Raw genomic sequence first — 25,042 nt, 5'->3', positions numbered from 1 at the left:
ACAAGAGCTCACTGGGAGAGCGATCACTGTCCCAGAGCGCTGTTTCAGGGTTTAGTTTCATAACCGGAACTTCAGCTCGCCTTCAGGTCAGAAGAGGCCTTTGCTGGTGAAAATGCTCTTTATTAGAAGTGCTCCCATAGTCACAGTGTTACCGCTGTCACTACATTAGGAACAGAAACTTACTTTGATGTCAGACAGCACTTCTATTGAGAACAGAATGAAGGGTTGTATAATTATTTTTTATCTGTTTCCTCCCCTGAAGTTAGGTTTTGCACCCAAAGCAGTCATAATTGAATTTTTATGACCCTTTGATTCTTTAATGGGACATTTTTTGCTACTTAATTTTTTAAACACTGTGAAATGACTAGCAGTGTTTTGTGCACTGACACATGGGCTGTGGGTTTGCAGTCGGGTCGTTATCATTACACTGCTCCATCCTTCATCAGCTTCTTAACAAAGCTGCATCAGATTGACAGCTTCATGAGACAACATCTAGACCCACAAATGTGTGTGTGTGCAGGTGACATGCCGAAGCTGGTGCGTGGGATGAGGTTACTGAACCAGGCCGACCCGTGTGCCGAAGTGTTGATTCAGGAGACAGGAGAGCATGTTCTGGTCACTGCAGGAGAAGTGCATCTACAACGCTGCCTGGATGACTTGAGAGAGAGGTGAGGAGCCACACACACACATGAATGAACACGGACACCCCTTCCTCTTTACTACTAGTTATAACACAAAATAAACATGAATGGATATCTCTGGGATTGGGTTCTGCTGTTTTATTCATGTGCGAGCTGTATATGTTTGTTTCTTGTGCTAAACAACACAAAGCACTGACAATACATTCAACCTCCATAATCTGGCATATTTCTGGGTATTAATGCAGGGTTGGGGCGCTTGGGGCTTTTGATCCCATTGTATATTATTGGTTAATAATATTTTTCTACACCCATATGGCTTTGGTTTTGATCTAATCTTTTCTTTAGAATAACACGCACTGATGAAACATTTACAACACAACTATAAATGGAGTCCACTTTAATTTTGATTTGCATGCTTTAGTGTCTGATATGAATGTGTTGTGTTGGAATAAAGTGTTCTATTCCTTTCGTTTCCCCGTTCTCCACCATCTCAAACTTATTTTATTTTTTTTTATTTTTTTTTTTTGCTTGGATAGTTTGGAGGTTTTTGGCCTCTATGACATTGTGAATGCGGCTGTTCAGATGCATTTGAGAAAGTGTTTTTTTTTTTTTTTTATCAGGAGGATAATCAGCACATTATATACGCTTCTAACAAATTCAATATAAGTATGATTACAGTAAAAAATAATGAAATAATAGTTTTTTACATTTTTAAATTACAGTACTTTTCAAAAGGAGGTTTTATGTTTTGAATTCATTGCTACTTAGGCGTTAATGTTATATATGTTTAACTGAATAGCCTAGAGCTGGTGTGTTGATGTTGGATTTGACATATACCCTCAATAATTAAAATGCTGAAGTTGTTTTCTCCCATTTTAATAAGACACCAGGGTGCATTTGGCTTGCCCTTGAGTTTTACCTTGTATAAACAGCATATCTGCATAAATTAACAGCACCAGATGCTAAATATTGGTTGGAGTTCGAGCGTTAGCTGCTTAATCCCTCACATCTGCCCTCGCATATCAGTGGACTTTTTCTTCAAGATTTTCCAAAGATAACTTCATTAGCTAGGTCTGATTGTGGGTCATAAGACACGTAATGATGATAACTTCGTCAGCTGATTGTTTGTGATTTTGTGGAATTGTATTTGGTTATTTCTAGTATAGGTTGTCTAATAATTCTATTCGCCAGTCTCATGAAGAAAAGTGTTTTATTTTACTAAAGTCGTATTTTACTTTAAATGAAAAAAAATACAATATATTATTATATTATATTATATTATATTATATAGTAATTTTTGAAAGAAAAATTCAAAATATCAGAAGTATTTTCTTGTTAAAGGTACTTTAATGATTTTTTTTACAGTTTATATAAGCCCGATTTAAGACTATAAATGTGTTTTTACAATGTTTTAATTGCAGTTTTTTCATGACAACTTAAGCAAATTATCATTACTATAATATACTAATGTGAATCATCCTAAATGAATTTAATTCAGCTTATCTTATATTGTCATCATCTAGCTTACAGTTGTGCTTTACACACACACACACACAAAAAAAATTATAATATTCTTATTCAGTGTTATTGTTTAGTTTTCCAGTTTGAATATCTTAAAATCCTGGAAACAAGTTAAATTAATTTGAGAAGCAACACACTGCATGCGATTGTGTTTTGAAGTTAGATGTATTTTGTCTTGCTGCACTAGAAGTGTTTACCTTTTTTATACTTTAAGTGAAACATGTACCAGAGAAGTTTGACAAAATACACTTGTATTAAAGGGGGGGGTGAAATGCTATTTCATGCATACTGAGTTTTTTACACTGTTAAAGAGTTGGATTCCCATGCTAAACATGGACAAAGTTTCAAAAATTAAGTTGTACGTTTGAAGGAGTATTTCTGTTCCAAAAATACTCCTTCTGGTTTGTCACAAGTTCCGGAAAGTTTTTTCGAGTATGGCTCTGTGTGACGTTAGATGGAGCGGAATTTCCTTATATGGGTCCTAAGGTCGCGTCTGCCGGAAGAGCGTGCGCTCCCGTATAGCAGAGCAGAGAGAGGCTGAGCACAGCCTGATCAGAGCGAGAGCGTCGCGAAAAGTCAGAAAAGAAGTGTGTTTTTGGTTGCCAGGGCAAGACAACCCTGCACAGATTACCAAAAGAGAAACAGCATTAAGGGACCAGTGGATGGAGTTTATTTTTACAGAGCATCAACGGAGTTGTGCAAGTGTTTGTGTTTGTTCCCTGCATTTCGGATTGCACATCGTTTATTTCTTAAGGATAATGCAGTCCCAACGGAAAAGGGTCACGATCGTGTGTTGGAACCACAGGCGGTGAGTAAAACTGCTTCAAATATCTCTGTGTTGTCAACTTAGCTATCGGCACATGAGCACATCAAGTAAACAACATGCGATGTTGTCATCAAACTGCACTTTCCACATGTATAGCTTAAAAAAAAAAAAAAAAAGACGACATAAAGTGGAACTTAGTCATTTTCCAAAACCGCTAAGCAAATATATACAGTTTCAGTACATACCACATAGCATACCACCTTTCCTGATGCTGCTCTTGTTAAATTTCAGCCTCTGGATCTGTGTCACAGTTTCCACATGCTCTCAACGCAAAAGCCTACTGGCGCTCGTGATTCTTTAGCTCCGCCCACACGTCACGCCTCTAGGCGCTCGTGTTTTTCCAGGAAAAATCGGTACAGACTGTCTTTTTCTTATAAATATAATAAAACTAAAGACTTTTTGGAGTTATGAAGGATGCAGTACTACTCTATAGGTACTCAAGATTAACAGGATATTAAGTGAAAACGAGCATTTCACCCCCCCTTTAAAGATACATTCATATAAATTAGTCTCGATAGCTGATGCTCTTTTGAAGGATTGCTTTCAATTTACAATATCAAAAAATCTTTCAAACAAGTCCAAAAAGCCTAATTTAAACATTTTTGCAGTGCAAATGAGCATTGAGTGAAATTGAAATTGCATTCTAAATCATAAACATCTGCTGAATGATCTAATTTACAGCGAACATTTTAGCGAGATTAAAAATCTGAAAATACTTCCAGATGAAAATGCAGAAAGTGGACATCCAACAACATCTTTGAGCTGTCAGGGTAAAGACCTGATGAAAAAATCTCGATTCAGAAATGAGGAAAGTCGTACTCCACTGGGTGCATTCCTACATAAACTGCAGCATTCTTGCTCATTTGGATATCAACAGGCCAAAAAAAATAGTTTCATGAATACATTACCACTCCTCATTCGAAAACAGAAAGAAATTCAGTGCATTTGTTCTGAGGCACAATGCAAATTGTCACCTAAAATGCAAATGAAACAAGTTATTCTTTATGTAATTTAGGGAAGTTTGATAACTCCAGGCACTGTTTATGCAACTGGTTGCTGTGATTTAAATGTAAATTAGGAGACTAGTAATTGGTAAACTCTTCTGTTATGCTTTATATGAGAATACGATTGGCCAGGATGTTTGGAAAGCCACCAGAATGGCTTTTATAGTGACTTCTACATGCTGCTAAGGTACAGTGTTGGCTGCGTGTCACGGTTTGCTATATTTTTGTTGTTCCAGAAACTTTCCTTCATTCCATTGATAGTACTACAAAATCAATTTGAGTTCAGACTGGCGAGAGGTAGCGGAGGACAAATCGAGTGAGAAAGTGTCACATTAACACAAAGAAGTGAGAAAGCCAGCGAGGTGGATGTCATGTTTTGTGGATGTAGATTAAATTGGACAATCCTGACTTGGCTCTGCTAGAACAGTGATTGGCTTGTGAAATCACACCAGCGTTTCTTCTCTAAAAAAGCTGGTAATGGTGTAAGGAGACACAGATGAGCTCTCGCACACTCCTCATCTAGTGCCCTGCCTCGAGCTGCGGGACTGTACATTAACACACGTCTCTCGCAGAGTTATTTTCTCCTGTTTTCAGTCATCGTGAAGAAAAGACTCGTCAGTTTGTTTTTAACATTTCCGCCAAAGCTTTCTCAGCTCAAGCCGTTGATGGGGCTAGAGATCCCTCATGTGTAATTTGGCTGGACTGTAATGGAGTCCATCTTGTCATGATTTGCAAAAGCTCTGGCTAATGCACAAGATTAGCAAAACATGTTTAAACTCCCCATTGATTGAGATGTTTCTGTTTATATTCGCGTGCTTTCTTTCGCTCTTTCTTTTTCAAAAAACGAGTCGACTTGTCAGTCATGAGGTAGTCATGTTTAAATTAGATTTGGGTAGACTTGTAAATAGGTCCTGGCAATGTTTCTAGTCTAACAGTTTGAATGTAATGTGAATGTTGAATGCAAGTATTGTATTGTTCGGTCACATTTTTATTCATACAATTTATAAATATAACCAAGACACAGTTGCATGCTAGACTGATTAAATTATCACAGTGAACACAAACAACTGACAGGTTATGTATGATAACAGGAACATCATTTATAGCAGTTTGTATGTGTTTCAGACACTGATTTTATTTCGAAAGTGCTACATTGAATATTGCAGCGATGCTTTATTGGACTTTATTGGACATCGTAAAGGTGTGTGTGTGTGTGTGTGTGTGTATATATATATATATATATATATATATATATATATATATATATTAGGGGTGTAACGATACGCGTATTCGTATTGAACCGTTCGGTACGACGCTTTCGGTTCGGTACGCGGTACGCATTATGTATACCGAACGGTTCGTTGGACTAATTCATTATATTTGAAAAAAAAAAAAAAAAAAGAGAGAGAAAGAAATATAATGATATGCGTTCAACAAGGTAGCCCAATAACCCAAACAACGTAACAGGCAACGCCCCTGACACTCCCGAAGAAGAAAAAAACACCATCTTATATGTTTATGTTAGGCTACTCAGCAGGCGCTCGCTCACTCAGTACACGCTGAAGGCTCGTTGCAAAATAGCCAATGCGTTTAACAGACTAGAAATGAGAAGATCCTCCAATAACCAACAGGTCTGGTGTTTGGGTGCACTTTGGATTCCCTTTAAGCTATAATGGTGATGGCAAGAGAGTGGTGGATAAAAAAACAACGGTATGTCGCATCTGCAACATGACAGGGTACACCAGCGGGATTACAAAAAAAAACAAAACAAAAAAACAGCGGGAATATCTGGGATATATGCGTCAGTACTATCTGGGAAAAGACGAAAAAAAGGAGAAACATGCACGCAGCAAACTATCCCTGCAGCATTTAGACACTAGTAGCTTACAGGGAATCCAACCCAAACACCAGACCTGTTGGTTATTTTAGGATCTTATATTTCTGGTCTGTTAAATGCATTAGACATTTTGCAACGAGCCTTCAGCGCGTGCTGAGTGAGCGAGCGCCTTAGGGGCTAAAAACGCATGGAAAACGCTAAGCGCGTCTTTCTCCTCCTTTCCAAAGCGCTCGGGCAGAAGCGCTCATGAGGCGTCTGTCTTTGCTAAGCAACAATGACGTGCTCTCTCCATGAGACGCGGAAATTTCAGCGAAGGATAAATGGATTTGCAGCTCTAAAAATCGCTTGCAGTAGCTCTGCTACTGAATTTATTTCAAAATTGCAATCCATATACAACTATGATCAGCTGTTCCTTCATCTTGGCTGAGTTCTCAACGTTGTTACGGGAAAGGATGAAGCTGATTGGTTGGTTCTTGTCACATGACCCGCGGTGCGCTTGCGGCATTCTGAAAAGTTGAGATGTTTTTACATTTTGCTGTATCTAAAACGTATCGAACCGAACCGAACCGAACCGTGACATCAGTGTATCGTATCGAACCGAACCGTGAATTTTGTGAACCGTTACACCCCTAATATATATATATATATATATATATATATATATATATATATATATATATATATATATATATATATATATATATATATATAATTTAAATACATTTAATAAATAAAAAAGATATATATATTAGTTAGAAAACATATATATATATATATATATATATATATATATATATATATATATATATATATATATATATATATATATATAGTTTAAATAAATTTAATAAATAAAAAAAGATATATATATTAGTTAGAAAACATATTATTATGACATACATTATTATAAAACATATATTTTTATAATTTAAAATAAAAATCAAAACAAAAGCACGCACCTCACTGGAAACATACTCAGTCAAATATATTGTGGATGAAAACAGAAAAAAAAGTGTGTGTATATATTTTATTCAAATTTCAGTCAAATTTTGATGAATAAAATCACATTTTGCTCTATTTTCCCTCTGAAAAATTAGGTAGATTTAAGATCACCTTTTGTTAGTCCTGCAATCAGTGTATCTGACCCCCTAAAACATCTGCCTCCTCCAACCAAAACAACTCCACCATTTCCTGACAGTCTGCTGATGGTTTAGTGGTGTAGTAAATGGGGTGTTATTTAGTCACTAGCCCTTCCCCTCAGGTCAGAAAGAAACACCAGTACCGCATGAGAGGTGAAGACCCATCAGACCCTGAGATGTTGGTTTAGGGGTCATCCGGGTCAACGCAGAGGTCAGGAGAGTCTGGGGTCAGGCTGCCTGCAGCGTCTGCTCCAGTCTGAGTGGCGTTTAAAAATATCCCGTCAGACCTCGGTGTCAAAGCAGGTCAGCGGTAGCTCGTCCAGACCTCTGTCCTCAGGCCCTTCATGATGAGGTCATGGGATGATGACATCACATCCTCAGCAGAAAATGCCTAAACATCTCTGATGTGTTGATTATTGATGTATTCCAAGGAAACGTATCACTTGAGTTTGTTTTGCCCATTATTAGTGATTGTGTCATCGAAAAGCTTGTTTATTATATCTTATTAAGACCAATACAATTCACTGAATATGTGCATCTAAATGGAAACTAGAGAAGGTCCACTAGTTGTTTGATTCCCTCACTGTCAGTAAATTCATCTAATCAATCACAGGGCCACATAAATTTGATGGGACTTGAACCGAAGCAGTCACTGCTGCCACAAAGCAGCTGACAATTGTTTTGAATGGTTTGCATTGTTTTTTGATATTTTTTATATGTCTAGTTTTTTTCAGATAGGATTAATTCATTCATTCAGATTAATAAAGAAAGAGGTGCCTTTGTAGAATTGCCCCCAGCAATGGATCCCAAACAATTCTCCACAATAGTTTATTCTTATTTGATGTTTCAGCCAATTAAACCAATTCTGTGAGCAGTCTGAGAGGAAGCTGTGTTGTGATTGTTTCAGTATAAAAGTGTGTTGTTGTTTTTGTAATTATGGACGTTTTGATCATGTTAATGATTATGCTACAGTACATGATATCAAGTGTTATTTTACTTAACAGGAACACATTTCTGTTGTAAACGTCTTACTGATGGTGCCGAGGAGGTGCATGAAACCATACAGGTTGAGTTAGGAACTAACGAGAAATAACGAGGTTGAAGAAACTGAAAGAAAGAGAGGAAGCTGACTGTGTTAAACATATCCCGCCAGGAGCTGAGAGCAGTGAGAGAGCACAGTCACGGCTCTCGGGAGGTTTTTCTAGTAAACATTTTCCACTGGATTATCTGCTTCCCAAACTGCTCTGTGGTCGTCTGGATCTAACTGGATTACTGAATGTCTCCGCGAAGACAGCAATCATGTCAACCGTCTGCTCCACCTTACAAAGCTTAGTGACCCATGAGACCCAAGTGTCCAACTGTGTCCATTTACCAGTGACCCAGAGTATTTAGGTCCCTCATTAGATTTAGGCTGGTATCATGTGTCCAAACATGCATAACACACATCGAGTAAGCCTGGATTGTGACTCCGTGTGTGACATTCGTAGGAATCAGAGCGCTTGTATCTTCCAACAGAATGTTTATGTCTGTTTCCTCACACAGACAAAGAGAGATTCATGTGTATTTGAATAATTTCTGCATGAATGGCCCATTGTAAATTAGATTTTACTGTGATGTAACGACTTTCTGGAGAATCAGAGCTCGGCTTTTCCCATTGGCTGAATGCCAGTCTAGAGTGCCGGCAATAATTTTCTTTCATGTCCTCCCAGTTAGTTTGAAAAGTAAGCCTTTTTTTTACAACCATTGTCCCCCACTTTATATATATTATTTTACATAATTTAATATGTGTATGTGCGTGCGTGCATATATATATATATATATATATATATATATATATATATATATATATATATATATATATATATATATATAGTTGACATTTAGTTAATTCAATAATCTTCATGCAAATCATTTAATATTAGTAAGCAAACAACAATAAATTAAGAAAAATCTAATTAAGTAAATATTTATTACATTTTTGTCTTTTTATTTACAGTGCAAACGTATGTATATTTAAGTACTTTAATAAGTACTTTTTGACGGTGCATGTTTTATTTATTTATTTGTTTTTATTTTATTATCATAATTGTTATTTGGTATTTTATCCTCTAGGTTTGCTAAAATTGAAATCAGTGCATCCGAACCAATCATTCCGTTCCGTGAGACGGTGATCCGGCCTCCCAAAATGGACATGGTGAACGAGGACCTGGGAAAGCAGCAGAAGGTGGCGGTGATTCACCAGCTCAAGGAGGAACACATGAAGAATCCCGAAAGCGTTCAGGTGGATTCCACCGGTCTGGTCACGCTCACCACCTCTAACAAGATGGCCACGGTCGGGGTGCGGGCTATTCCTCTTCCTGAGGAAGTCACCCGCCTTCTGGAGGACAATGTAGAGCTCATCCGCACAATGGAGCAGTTCAGCCTGTTCGCCTGGGAGGACAAGACCCTGGACATCAACCAGAAAATCTTGGAGAACATCCAGGATTTCAAGGTGAAGTTGGAGAGCAACCTGCAAGGCCACAAATGGAGGGGAGCAGTGGAGCATATCTGGGCATTTGGTCCGCGCCGTTGTGGGCCAAATATTCTCCTCAACAATATCGAGGGCTACCGGAGACCCTCCATATGGCAATGTCTGGAACGAGAGAAGGAAACCGAACGGGCCGAGATCAGAGACTTTGACAACAGCATTGTGAGTGGCTTCCAGTTGGCCACGCTTTCTGGTCCCATGTGTGAGGAACCTTTGATGGGGGTTTGCTTCTCTGTCGAGACCTGGGACATGAAGATTTCGACACCTCTAGCTCAGCGAGACTCATTCGATGAGGATTCCCAACCTGCAGAGCCAAAATATGATGACCAAAGTCAGCGTTCTGACATTCACGAGACGAACTCTAACCGAAGCCGGAGCAGAGCGGAGGCCGCTGGGAGTTCGGTGGACTGTTATGGGCCTTTCTCGGGACAACTCATCGCTGCTATGAAGGAGGCCTGCAGATATGCCTTCCAAGCTAGACCTCAGCGGCTGATGGCTGCCATGTATACATGTGAAATCATGGCCACTGCCGAGGTCCTGGGTAAGCTTGAGTTTATACAGTCTCTACTAAAAGCATTTGATTAATCCAGTCAAGAAGTCACAAAAATTTCTAATCAAAATTAGGGTTTTGTGCCTTTCAGTCCATGACTGTGTTTCCCATAAACATTGGAAGCCTAAAAAGATCATGGAGTCACAAAAGTAAAAAAAAAAAAATTGTAATTATCCCCATTTTAATTCTTTGTATATTATTATTTTTAGTTTAGATTTAGTTTAAGTTTATATAATTCTGTAGCGTTTTCTAATTTCTCATTTATTAGTTTTAGGGATTTTAGTAATTCATTGTAAACTAATTGTAAACATTGTATTTCAGTTTGTACAAAATGCTACTTTTCCAAAAAATTTTAGACTGGCGTTCTCAACATTTCTGAACCTTTCTTTAAATCAGATTTTTTTCATAACTGTGTAAGATATCAAGGCTAGGTTTCAATCAATGTATATTTAATGCAAATGTATTTTGTACAACTGGACTGTAATTAGTTTTGCACTTAAAATAGAAAAAAATAAGTTTCAAATAATTTAAATCTAGTCTTAATATCTTGCATAGTTTTGCTTCTAAAACAATAGATCTTGTTTTAAAGACTTTTAGATATTTTTACTGGAAAAAAAAAACAAAAATACTTAAGAATATGCTTTTTATTTTATTTTATTTTTTTTTACAGTTAAGCTTGGAGATTATCTGTTTCATAGTTTACTCTCTAAAAGTGGATATGTCTATTTAAAATCTACAATATTTATCTGTCCTGTTAATTAATACCTGATATAATTTGTAGCTGAATAGCAGAATCAATCATGATTCATTAATTTAAAAAAAAAAAGTGTCATCAGTATGTCTTCTCCCATTTTCCTGTATGTATCAAAAATACTGCAGCAAAGCAAAGAAAAACTATTTCATTGAGTTTTAGTTTATGCTTAAACTGAAACTGAAATGGGCCAAAAATGAAGATCAGTCCTTATTTACTCACTCTCACGCCCAGTGGGAATAATGACCTACATTTCAGTCTGTTCTCCACATAAAACTATCGTATGACTCGGAATATACCAGTCATTTGAAACTTTTATAGCACTTTTATGCCTCTTGTGCATCCTTTTTGAAGTTTGACAGTCCCAGTCATAATTGACTTTCATTAAATTAAAAAGAGTGGCAAAATATTGATCAAAAATCCACCTTTTGTGTTTAATGGCGAACACAAGGACTGGGTTGGAACGACACGAGGGTGAGTAAATGATGACAGAATTCTAAGTTTTGGCTGAAGCGTTGCTTTAATCATTTCCAATCAGTAAAGCACATGCCAATCAACCTGTACCTCAAGTAAATCCACGGTCTCTAACACGGGGGAAAGGGCCATATACCGTGCAAAGAGGAAATAGTTCCCCCAGGTCCTTGATTGAAAGCTGATGTGAAACAGCAGTGTACCGGTGTGATGTCGTCATTGCACCAGGTTCCAGAACAAAAGCTAAATTGTCTGGCCGACATGCCCGTGTGAAATGAACCCGGTTGAATGGGTAAGAGAATCCTGCCCCACGAGAGCCAAAACCTCAGAGGGAATCAATCAGACGGGGCCAAAGGGGAGAAAATACGTAAATATTTTAACAAATGGTGCAAATTAACTTCCTGATCATTTTTGTTCGCTTGGGAAAAACCTTCTGTAAATCAATCTCTAAATGAAGCGCAGGCATTTCGTTTCCGTAACTGCAGTGAGAGCAAAAGTATTTGGGAGCGCAGCTGGAGTGTGTTAGGGAAGATAATGGTTCTGAATATAAAATACATAAACTTCATTTTTCACTGACAGGATGTTTTCCATGTCCAGATAACTAGGTCACACTGTTGATATCCAGGTGTATCTGTTACAGATGAGATCAACGTCTTACACGTATACATTTAACCTCTTAAAGGGCTTCTTAACATTCTACACTTTTGTAGCAAGTATTGGTTTAAGCCAATTTACAATATTAGTCAGCAAAAATATCTATCCATAATGTGTGTGTGTGTGTGTGTGTGTATATGTGTGTGTGTATATGTGTGTTATTTACATTATACACACACACATTCGCACACACACACATTAATATGTGTGTATATGTAATCTGAATATACATATTAATAAATTATGGACATTGTTATGAATCAGGAATAGAAATCTAAATATATATAATTATAAATAAAACCTGTATCGTTTTATAAACCTGAATATGTATTTTCTAAATTGCGGACATAGTTATAATTCAGAATATATAAATGAAAATCTGAATGTAAATCTAAATGTATAATTATAAGTCAGAAATACAAATGTATAGTAAATCGTAAATCCGAATATATAATTATATATGTGTGTGTGTGTGTGTGTGTGTGTTTTTATTTATTTATTTATATAGTTATATATAATTAATCTAGAATTAGACTTTTTTGAATGTATACTTTGTATAATATCTATACAAATTATATTTAGATATTAAATACTATTTCTCCTGTTAATCTTCATTTTTAGAGTCAAGCATCCTTGCAAATTTAAAAATGTTCCGCCCTTACGTCTGTTTTGTAATCAGAGCTTCAAAATCTGTGTTCCACCAATAACATGAAATCATCCAGCAATAGGAACGGCTGCAATGACAGTCAGTACAGCTGATCTGTGACCTCCATCCACAAAATCACTGTTATTTCAAATAAACAGGCTGGTTTTGCTACTGTTCCTTTAGGACTTCGATATATAAATGACCTACTGCTAAAGTTCAGCAACACAGCCAAGTTGAATGCTGAGTAGATGTTGATGATGCATCAGCATAGATGGTCATATTTTAATGTGCTCATAGATTTCTGATTGAGCTGTTTTTGTTAGTTTCACTAAGTAGTCCCTGTGGGCTGCAGAGGGAGCTTTCCATTGTGAATGTTGGAGTATGACTACATAGTCCATCAATCTCTTTTAAGAGCAAGTAAAATCCAGTTTTCCACTATACATCCCCTTTAACTGTCGAGTCAATAACCGTTTTATACAACACCGTAACAGAGGTGAGTGTTCATGGCTCAGATGTACAGAGGTCGTGACCTTCTATAGATGTCTGTCATCGAGTATTATTGCGAGAGCTTCACACTCATCTACAGTGTTAACAGGTCGATGGTCTCTGGGGCCGAACTGTAAGATACACAGGCATTGAGCTGCTTCCCCCATCACTTCCATGTATTCACCCTTGTGTGTGTGTGTGTGTGTGTGTGGATCAGCCGCTATTTGTGTTAGTTAAAGAAGAAGGATATCCGCAACAGATTCATGTTAACAGATGTCTGATTGCATGCAACTTTCTGCCGTGTGTGTGTGTGCGTGTGTGCATGTGTGTGTGTGTGTGCGTGCTTGTGCGTGTGTGTGTGCTTGCGTGCGTGTCTGCATTTGTGTGTGTGTTCACGTGTGTGTGTGTGTGTCTTCGGATCATGTCTGATCTCTCGTCTATGAGTTTGACCGACAAAAATGATGTGAATAACATGCATTATATTTGTTAGTATAGTTTTGTATCAGTGTTGTTATTGTTAACTAACACTATTTAAAAAAATTATATTTGCCAATTGAAATAAAGCTAAAATAAAATAAATGTAGTTATTCAAATATTTTTTTTTTACATTTATTATTTTTTTATAATTATTTAATAATAATACTTTTTTAAATATTTTTTTCATATTCTTTATTTTTTGGATAATTAGATTTGTTTTCCTTGGCAACTAACTGAAATACGTTGACGTTGAAGTGCTAAAATTGCTAAAACTGAAAATTAATTAATGAATCAAAGCTAAATTACAAAATTAAGATATATTTAGTTAAGATTAGTTAAATAAATTAAAGCTATAGAGAAGTTCATTAATAATTAATTGCAAAAAGGAGTAGAATTTTAGATCATTTAGTTTGTTAGTTTTGTTGTTGTTGTTGTTGTTTTCAAGTGAGGATCTTCAGGTTTGTAAATATATGTGTGTGTTGCAGGTCGAATGTATGCCGTTCTGTCCAAGCGGGAAGGACGAGTCCTACAAGAGGAGATGAAGGAAGGGACAGACATGTTCATTATTAAGGCTGTACTTCCTGTCGCCGAGAGTTTCGGATTCGCTGATGAGATCAGGAAGAGGACGAGTGGCCTGGCCAGCCCACAGCTAGTGTTCAGCCACTGGGAGGTAAATCAATCAATTCATTATTGTGTTTGCACAATGATTCCTGTCTGGACTCCTCTGTCCAACTAAAGACAGTGTGATACACTCAATATATAGATTTTAAAAACTTGGTCTCTTTTTCCACCTTAGTTGTCAGTATCTGCAAAATCCAATATTCCTTGACTTCTTTTTCAATAATGAACGAAGGAATTAATGATTAAACAAGTATATGAATGTGAAAAAATTGAATAATTATTTAAGCAAATGAATGAGTATAAATGCTGAATGAATGAATAATGAACAAATAAATCAGTAGATAAATAACTGAAGCAATTGAAGAACAAATGAATGAGAGTTAATTATCAGACATATAAGAGAACTAATAAATGAATGTATGACTACTGAATGAATGTGCTTATGAATCAGTGTGAATGAACAAACAATATGCTTTTTGTATTCTATTTCATATTTGCTTCCTATTGCTTCATATGTCATCTGCTTTCTATCTTTTGTGGAAATATTATTCGATTAAGATAATAAGAAAACCTTGCTGAATAAAAGTATAAATTTAATTTAAAAAAGAAATCTTGCTGACATCAAACTTTTGAATGGTAGTTTATGAATGAACAAACAACAGCAAACTGAAGAATGGATGAGATGTTTGTCCTTTGCTCTTCAACCAGGTAAACGTGTTTTCAGTTATCTTACCTTCATCAGTCAATGCCTTCTTCTGAACACAGTGTTAGTTCACTGGACCAGACAGGATGTACACCGCAAAGATACTGAGCCCAGTGCCAGACATTCATATCCATACAGACGCCTGATAATGTGTGATCATACGTGGCTGGAAAACTCTACAGACAGGCCAATCTATCAGATCCAGTCATATTGATCTGCTGTTAGTTGTCAATACTGCTGACCTGGCAAAAGTGTGTTTACCTTGAACGTGTTGAGCAGTGTGTGTGTGTGTGTGTGTGTGTGTGTGTGTGTGTGTGTGTGTGACTGTGAACCCAGAGAGCGCGCTACATTGATCTGTGCATCACATACATGAGGCAGAGACACGTACACGATGAAGTGCTGGAGTAACATCGCTCAACCATCAGGGCTGAAATGACAATTACTGAACCAAGTTAAGATAATGTAGAAAACAGGATGTAGAATTGTAATTTGAATTTTAGGAAATAGAATTTAAATTAATTGAAATTCTAATAAATTAATGTAACTAGATGGATGGATGGATGGATGGATGGATGGATGGATGAATGGATCGATGTAAGAATAGATGATGAATGGCTGGATAGATGTAGATAGATGGGTGGATGGATGGATAGAATGTAGTATAAATGGATGAATGATTGGTTGAAATGATGGATGGATAGATGGATGGATGGATGTTTAGAAGAATAGAACGATGTATAATAGAGTGATGGATGGATGGTGGATTAACAGATGATGGATAGATGGATGGATGGATGGTTAAAAGTAATAGAAAGATGGATGATTGATAGAGTGATGGATGGATGGTCAAAATGATAGATAGATAGATAGATAGATAGATAGATAGATAGATAGATAGATAGATAGATAGATAGATAGATAGATAGATAGATAAGTGGATGATAGAGAGCTAGATCATGCATAGGTATGGGTTTACAGAATGATGTATGGGTGGATTAAAAGATATAGATGGATGGATGGATGGATGGACGGATGGATGAAAAGATTGATGGAACAATAGATGATGAATGGCTGGATAGATATAGATGGATGGGTGGATGGATAGTTTGAATGAAGTATAGATGGATGAATGGTTGGTTGAAATGATGGATGGATGGAATTTTAAAATGATAGAAAGATGGATGATGGATAAAGCGACAGATTGAGATAGATAGATAGATAGATAGATAGATAGATAGATAGATAGATAGATAGATAGATAGATGTTGCTAGTAGTCTAAGCTGAATGAGTGAATCAAGTGTTATTCTTTGTGATTCTTCACTGATCCTTTAACTCAGTGGAGTGGAGGTGTTTGACTGTGTGTATTTTTAGCAGATTGTTCCTCACGTGGGTGTACACTGAGAGTTAGTAGATGGTGTGTGTGTGTGTGTTTGGTGTGGGATTGGCGTGAAAGAGGATCAAAGGCTGTAGACACCACATGTGTGCCGTCTTTAACCCGACGGCTGGCTGGACGTGTTCTCTCCATCTAGGACTGGGTGAGCGGACGGAGTTCTGCGGCCATATGGTGCTGCTGTCAGCCAGGATGATGGCTCGAGTTTAGCTGGACATGATACACACACACACACACACACACACACACAAAGGGCATATAAGGTCGTCTGCAAAACAGTTGCACCACTTTTTTATGCCGTCTCTAAGTGCAGAAACCTGCAGCTTATTCACCACAGTCCTAGTATTAATGTGCTAATATAACACAGTATTTCATAGACTTAATTGAATTAATCATGATTACAGTTAAATCACGATCATAGCTAACGGGATTTAAACTTACAACCTCATAGTTACCTTTGAACCTTTGCTGCAGCACGCTTGTAATTCTCACATCTTGCATAATAAACAAATTTAGTAAATAGAAATAGAAATGGTCAGTAATAAATAAATAAAATAATAATATTGCTGCAAAAAGAAGGCTTATTTATTTATTTGGGACTTGTAATAATAAATAATATTGTGGTTAATGCACAGTTAATGCATTTATTTATTTATGTAGTAAATATATATTTGTTTTTAGCATTGTAGCAAAAAGTAGGTATATATGAATTATGTTCTGTGTCTCTACAAGACAAGTTAATAATCTCCTCTGCATGAGATTTCTTTTACTTACTGTGTTTGAGTACAGTGTGAGTTTTACACACACTTACTAACAGACACATGACTCAAATCGTCCGCTGGTCTTGGTACTTGCAGACTGTGTTTGCCTTGCTGGAGGAGGTAATTAGATTCCATGTTTAATTCAAACCTTGCCTTGCTAGATTTTGAGGCCTGCTGCATGTTCAATTCTTCTAAATGTGGCCTTTGTGCATAGAGAAAAGACTAAAGACAGTGTAAAGTGAAGCACTGCAGCCCGTTTTGTCGTGTGTGTGCGTGTGTGTGTGTGTGTGTGTGTGTTAAGCGTCTCCTCTTACAGCTGAACTGCTGTTATTCTGTTCTCTTTTCTGTGGACATTTTATGGGTCTTAAGGTGCTTGTTTTGACTGCAGGACTTCTCCAAATCTGTGTTGTTACTAAACCTACTAAAGAGTTTATAAGAATAGTTCACCAAAAAAATGGAAAATCTTTTATCATCTACTGACTGTCATTCTGTTTTATGTCCTGTATTACTCTTTTTTCCATCTTTAAAACACAACAGATGATCACGATGTTCACTTCTCGTTTCCCTATGACATAATAATTAAGTTGTACAAAATTAAATTATTAAACTAATCTACACAAAATCTAAACTTTTGAAAGCTAGTGCATCTTTGTCTGTATTTCTATTAATATATTTGTACCTATTATCTGAATTCATGCAGTCACGTCAAGATGTGCCAGTTTTGACTTGTATCACATTAAATGTTGTTGTTTATCACATCTCACGACTCAATATCTGTGATGTCACACCTGGCCTGATTGGCACACTATATTTAAATATATATAGAGAGGAAGAGTTTCAGAGATGGATGGATAGATAGATAGATAGATAGATAGATAGATAGATAGATAGATAGATAGATAGATAGATAGATAGATAGATAGATAGATAGATAGATAGATACAGTATTGTTCAAAATAATAGCAGTACAATGTGACTAACCAGAATAATCAAGGTTTTTAGTATATTTTTTATTGCTACGTGGCAAACAAGTTACCAGTAGGTTCAGTAGATTGTCAGAAAACAAACAAGACCCAGCATTCATGATATGCACGCTCTTAAGGCTGTGCAATTGGGCAATTAGTTGAAAGGGGTGTGTTCAAAAAAATAGCAGTGTCTACCTTTGACTGTACAAACTCAAAACTATTTTGTACAAACATTTTTTTTTTTCTGGGATTTAGCAATCCTGTGAATCACTAAACTAATATTTAGTTGTATGACCACAGTTTTTTAAAACTGCTTGACATCTGTGTGGCATGGAGTCAACCAACTTGTGGCACCTCTCAGCTGTTATTCCCCTCCATGATTCTTTAACAACATTCCACAATTCATTCACATTTCTTGGTTTTGCTTCAGAAACAGCATTTTTGATATCACCCCACAAGTTCTCAATTGGATTAAGGTCTGGAGATTGGGCTGGCCACTCCATAACATTAATTTTGTTGGTTTGGAACCAAGACTTTGCCTGTTTACTAGTGTGTTTTGGGTCATTGTCTTGTTGAAACAACCATTTCAAGGGCATGTCCTCTTCAGCATAGGGCAACATGACCTCTTCAAGTATTTTAACATATGCAAACTGATCCATGATCCCTGGTATGCGATAAATAGGCCCAACACCATAGTAGGAGAAACATGCCCATATCATGATGCTTGCACCTCCATGCTTCACTGTCTTCACTGTGTACTGTGGCTTGAATTCAGAGTTTGGGGGTCATCTCACAAACTGCCTGTGGCCCTTGGACCCAAAAAGAACAATTTTACTCTCATCAGTCCACAAAATGTTCCTCCATTTCTCTTTAGGCCAGTTGATGTGTTCTTTGGCAAATTGTAACCTCTTCTGCACATGCCTTTTTTTTAACAGAGGGACTTTGCGGGGGATTCTTGAAAATAGATTAGCTTCACACAGACGTCTTCTAACTGTCACAGTACTTACAGGTAACTCCAGACTGTCTTTGATCATCCTGGAGGTGATCATTGGCTGAGCCTTTGCCATTCTGGTTATTCTTCTATCCATTTTGATGGTTGTCTTCCGTTTTCTTCCACGTCTCTCTGGTTTTGCTCTCCATTTTAAGGCATTGGAGATCATTTTAGCTGAACAGCCTATCATTTTTTGCACCTCTTTATAGGTTTTCCCCTCTCTAATCAACTTTTTAATCAAAGTACGCTGTTCTTCTGAACAATGTCTTGAACGACCCATTTTCCTCAGCTTTCAAATGCATGTTCAACAAGTGTTGGCTTCATCCTTAAATAGGGGCCACCTGATTCACACCTGTTTCTTCACAAAATTGATGACCTCAGTGATTGAATGCCACACTGCTATTTTTTTGAACACACCCCTTTCAACTAATTCAACTAATTGCCCAATTGCACAGCCTTAAGAGCGTGCATATCATGAATGCTGGGTCTCATTTGTTTTCTGAGAATCTACTGAACCTACTGGTAACTTGTTTGCCACGTAGCAATAAAAAAATATACGAAAAACCTTGATTATTCTGGTTAGTCACATTGTACTGCTATTATTTTGAACAATACTGTAGATAGATAGATAGATAGATAGATAGATAGATAGATAGATAGAAAGATAGAAAGATGGATAGATAGATAGATTTTTAGCAATAGCCAAAAAAAAACATTGTATGGGTCAAAATCATTGATTTTTCTTTTATGCCAAAAATCATTAGGATATTAAATAAAGATCATGTTCCATTAAAAGATATTTTGTATATTTGCTACTGTAAATATATATAAACGTAATCTTTGATTAGTAATATGCATTGCTAAGAACTTAATTTGGAAAACTTTAAAGGTGATTTTCTCAGTATTTAGATTTTTTTGCACCCTCAGATTCCAGATTTTCAAACAGTTGTATCTCTGCCAAATTTTGTCCGATCCTAACAAACCAAACATCAATGGAAAGCTTATTTATTCAGTTTTCATATTATATATACATCTCAATTTCAAAAAATTGACACTTAAGACTGGTTTTGTGGTCAAGGATCACATGAAATGTCATTTTTCGGCTGAATGTCCCCTCTAAGCAGCATTTTGCCCCCCTTGAATATAGTTCCTCACTGGATGGTTTTTGTACAGTGGAAACGAGGGTTATTGATGTGTTTTTGCGGCTGCATGTGTCCTCCTGCTAAAGGCATTATACGGATCTGTTTCAGGGCGACTGATACGTCAGGAAATGAAGCAGAGTGAGCAGGAATTATAACTGACAGGAGTCTTATAAAGTTGGTCCTGATAGCATTTCCTCATCGCTTTTGTTGTCGATCTCTCACTTGTCTCGTTCTCTCTCTTTCTTCGAGAGCCACAGAGTTGAAACGCTGGATGCTGCACCATTACAGTAAAAACCGTATCTCAGAAAACCTACAAACTCCATGTGACAGACTGCATGCATGCATGTGTGTGTGGACAGATGTCAAGCTTTGACAGCAGCACGTCCATTGAGTGTGTGTGTGTGTGTGTGTTTGTTACCTACTGTGCCGAGATCCCATTAGACACATATGCCAGGGCCTCAAATTTGCCCTCAATCTGTCTGCCAAGCGTCTGCCGCCCATGCCATGACACACACACACACACACACTAATCAGTGCTGGCCATGAGCGAGACACATGCAGGTCAACATAATCTAATTGTGCGAGATGGACAAAGAAATGGACTAATGAATGTGTGTGCGTTACACTCGGCCGTTGTGCAGTTCTGACACACATTTGGTGTCATTCAGTATTGTTGCTGCAATCAAACACACACTCCACCCCGTCGTGGACAGCGGCGGACGCCCACGCATTAAAACCTAGTCTCACTACATTTCCATTCAATGGATTTGTCGTCTATTATGTAAAAATTAGTGCAATCAGAATAATGACTAACTGAACAACATACAACCTTGAGAGTAAAACATAACAGCGAATGAGTATGGCTGGATGGATAGAGAGTCATTGAGGAGGTTTCATGACAATCACAATGCTGTCTGTATAGGCAGTGAGACGGAGCGTGTGTGTTTGTGTACACATCACACACAAATGAAAAGTACCCTGTCACTTGTTTGGTTGTGCTTGAATGAGTGCACACACAAGACAAAAGCTCTTTAGTGGAGAAAAAAAAAAAAGAGGGATGGCATCTTAAGCTGTAAGGTCAACGGAGAAAGAGAGAGGGACTGGTAGCAGAAGACAAATGAGAATACGCAAGCAGACATCAAATCAAAGATCAGCTCTCGGGAAGCTCTTTTGCTCGTGCTCGGCGGCCGTTTAAATGCTAATTGTCTGAAAGCATGTGCAGCGGTGATGCTCCTGAAGCGCTGGACTGGTTCGGTTTGCGGGCAGCAGTCGATCATTGTGTAAATCGGGCCGTTGATGGCCTCTGCCATCTGTCCCGAGGTAACAGAGCCCACGCCGTGGGGCCTCTCTGGGACCAGGTGCAGGGGCCCCGCTGGACTCTTACAGTAATTGTACCACTCGCGCTATTGTCTGAGCATGAGGTCATATTGTGTGTGTGTGTGTGTGTGTGTTGCTGCAGGGATTGCGTCATCCATCAAGCACCTGCTCCCAGTGCTGCGTGTGTGTGTGTGTGTGTGTGTGTGTGTGTGTGTGTGTGTGTGCTGGTACATGCTCTCACTGTGCCTCATATAATGGCCATTATGTGTATCTCTTCATAGCAGACAATTGCGTAGTCTAGTTCTGCCCTCGAACGACTAATTTTCTTTTTATAATGAGAGGGAAGACAAAGAGAGAGAAATATTGTGCTGCCAATTCCTGTCTGATTCACAAATTAACTAAATACTATAAAAATGTGATCTTATATTCTGAAACACTTTACATTGGTGTGTACATTAGGTATGACATCAGGGGTGGATATTTTGACCAAAATCATTGTAGATCCACGTTAACAGTATCGCAGTATATAATGCAATCAAAAGTTTATTCAGTGCATTCAAAAGTTATTTATTTAGAGTAGGGGTGTAACGGTACACAAAAATCACGGTTCGGTATGCACCTCGGTTTTAAAGTCACAGTTCGGGTCATTTTCGGTACAGTAAGGGAAAGAAATGCAAACATTAAACTGCAGGTTGTTTATTACTATAAACCTTTTTTTTTTTTTTACAATTTGTTTAAACTTTTTTGAAAATACTTTTTAATAAAATATATATAAAATAAAAAAAGAATAAGAAATAAAATACTGCTGCAAAGTTCTCCACTAAATAAAATACTCTCAGTCTCCAACCAATATCATATAATCAAATATAATGAAAAATTTAAATAAATAACTATGATTACAGTGCAGCATTACCAATCCCAGCTTAGGCCTGCTCATATTTAAAGAAATATATAACTTTCCCAAAGTGTAAAGTGCAGCATCAACAGTTTCAGTTTTTAGACCTGCTCAGATTTCGTGTAAAAATGCCGACGGGAGCTGCGTTTGAATTACAATCGTTTTTTTTTCCTAGTTGTAGTGATGTTCACACTCGCGTGATGCCTTTTGAAAACCTTAGGCCAGTGACACACTGGCATATTGCACCTGTCAAACAAAGACTATTTTGCCGTCAATACTGTTGACGGTGTCCTTTATCAGTAGGCTTTATATTTATGCTCAACATGAAGTATAGATATTATTGTCGTAAAGACAATATCCTGGTCTGGCTCTTCCAGCGCCGCGTCAGGCATGATTCTGTTGTGTAAAGACACAGAAAAGCCACGCAACTGACACGCAGCAGAAACGCACACACACGTCACGCAGCTAGTGTGTCACCGACCTTAGAATCAGCTACAGGACGGGATTTGCGCTGAACGCGGAGACTTCCACCACTTAATATGTTCATTTTGGAAACACGAAAATGTTACAAATACACATACCGTTACACCCCTAATTTAGAGTAATGTGATATGCATGTGCTAATGCATGTTCAAAAAAAATAAAATAATAGTCATTATGATGCTTATTTTGGATGATCCCGTAATTCATCTTTTCTGTGTTTGTGTGTGTGTGTTTTAGGTCATCGGCAGTGATCCATTTTGGGTTCCCACTACTGAAGAGGAGTACTTACACTTTGGAGAGAAAGCAGACTCGGCCAATCAGGCTCTGAAATACAGGAATGCCGTTCGCAGACGCAAAGGCCTCTACGTGGAGGAGAAGATCGTAGAACATGCAGAAAAACAGAGAACTCTCGGCAAGAACAAATAAAACCAATGATCCTCTCTCAGGAAACATGAGCAGAATGAATTTCAGGAAACCCATTCTTATGTCAACTGGAACAAATGCATATAAGAATGGTTTTGCATGGTTGTTTAATTTATTTAATTGTTCTCCTTGTGTTTTATGAAAGAGCTTCTTATCTTATTTGGTGTCACACAACCACTCCTTCATCTGGCGTTACAGTGTAGTGATTCAGTCATCCTCTGCAGAAATCAACATGCGCTTTTGAAAACCTGTTTAGTTTTTAACAGACCACGGGCGTCATTCATAATGTATCTCATGATTTCTTGTTGCATATCATTTGAGAAACCAATGTTCAAAGTGATAATGGATTCTGTGACTGAAACTCATTAACTAATATCTGCTGAGAGATTTCAACTACAACTGAACATCAAGTCTTTATTCTACCTGATATTCATCTGCACTCATTTATTGTAAAAAGTGCTGTGCTATTAAGTAATTAAGCAATTGCAGTGCACTCGGAAACCTAATGTTGTAAATATTAGACAGCAGTTAAAGTCAGTTACACAGTTTGAGACATTTTTGGAGCAGACTGAAGGAATAGATTGTATGACTTGTACTTTACCTTTTCCATGTTCCTAGACTACCATTCCTTGCTTGGTTATTAAAGCCAACAATTAAAGGGACATGCCTTCAAATCATGCTGTATCTTTTACGTGTTTGGGGTCTGACGTTGCATAATTTAAGAGTGCTGATTTAAACCCTGATTTAATTTATCAGCTTTAATGGCGGAGGGGGAAGGATTAGAATATTTTTTAATAAGAAAGATCAAATATCTTTTGAGGAGCTCCCAACATACTGCGGCCTACAGAATAGCACACGTGTGAAATCACTACAGAGATGATGGAAATCATTTCGCCTTTTAATCATGTCTTTTAATCAGTTGTTTTTAATTATCGGAAATTTACCCATCCACCTGTTACAATCAAAAAGTTTTTATTTATTTTTTACATATAATATTAATAATAATTATTATTGTTGTTGTTGTTGTTGCTCTTAATATATGTATATAAAAAAATTCATGTGAATGTAATATTGCATGTATTATTATATGTTAATAATAATAGTAATAATATTAACAACGTGTTAAAGCAATTTATGAAAACAAGAACAATTTGATATTGACATTTAATTGATTGGCAGCCCTGATTAAAATGAATTACCATGCTATACATTTCTTCTTTAGTTTGTAAGCTAGATCAGTAAGATCTAAGATGTCCTTTTAATTACATTGCAAATGTAAACAGAGATGAAAAAACAGCAATATACAACAAAAAAATGTTACATACAAATTTTTGTTACTTTGAATATCTCAAATTTCGGGTATGGATGATGATGATTGTATTGAGTCCATTATAAAATAAAGCAAACCTCATAGGATGTTAAATTGCTGTTTTGTACTTTTTCAATTTACTTGCAATGAAATGTAAAAAAAAATATTAAAATAATAATGATAATTGGCTCTTTTATAGTGTTTGCCGTTAAATCATAATTTTGACTCATAATGCAACATTTTGAAAAGAGATCGTCTTCAATATGATTCATCAAACACATCAATAGCTGGCTGATCTGAAGTCTGGTTGCTCTTATTTTTCCCAGCGCACACTGTTGATATTTCAGTAGTGAGGGCTGATCCCAGATCAGACGTCTAGTGCAGGGGAAGGTAATGACCTGCACGTTGCATTAAGCTAATGGAGCTAATTCAGTGGATCGAATGGCTTTAGTCAGCAAAACAGAGAAAGCCTTCAGATGCTGCAGATAAACTCTTAACCAATGCAAATGGC

The 25,042-nt window shown here is 37.1% G+C and overlaps 1 protein-coding gene across 2 annotated transcripts in view; it reads left to right on the top strand.

Moving 5' to 3' along the window:
• Positions 1–23,896, top strand: part of LOC113051948 (elongation factor-like GTPase 1) — an 84,767-nt gene extending 60,871 nt beyond the window's left edge. The window contains exons 16-19 of one of the 2 annotated variants that reach the window (XM_026216144.1): positions 521–668; positions 9,081–10,036; positions 14,016–14,200; positions 23,037–23,896. In XM_026216144.1, the coding sequence (XP_026071929.1) occupies positions 521–668; positions 9,081–10,036; positions 14,016–14,200; positions 23,037–23,225 (1,478 nt within the window). In that variant the 3' untranslated portion in view covers positions 23,226–23,896. The remainder of the gene's footprint in view (positions 1–520; positions 669–9,080; positions 10,037–14,015; positions 14,201–23,036) is intronic. The other variant, XM_026216145.1, reaches the window with a different exon arrangement.
• The last annotated feature ends 1,146 nt before the right edge of the window (positions 23,897–25,042 follow it).

The sequence above is a fragment of the Carassius auratus genome, chromosome 32 (genome assembly GCF_003368295.1).
Source record: "Carassius auratus strain Wakin chromosome 32, ASM336829v1, whole genome shotgun sequence".
NCBI classification, from domain to species: Eukaryota; Metazoa; Chordata; class Actinopteri; order Cypriniformes; family Cyprinidae; genus Carassius; species Carassius auratus.
Note: the sequence above shows the minus strand (reverse complement) of the source record. Positions and strands in the feature narration are given on the sequence as shown.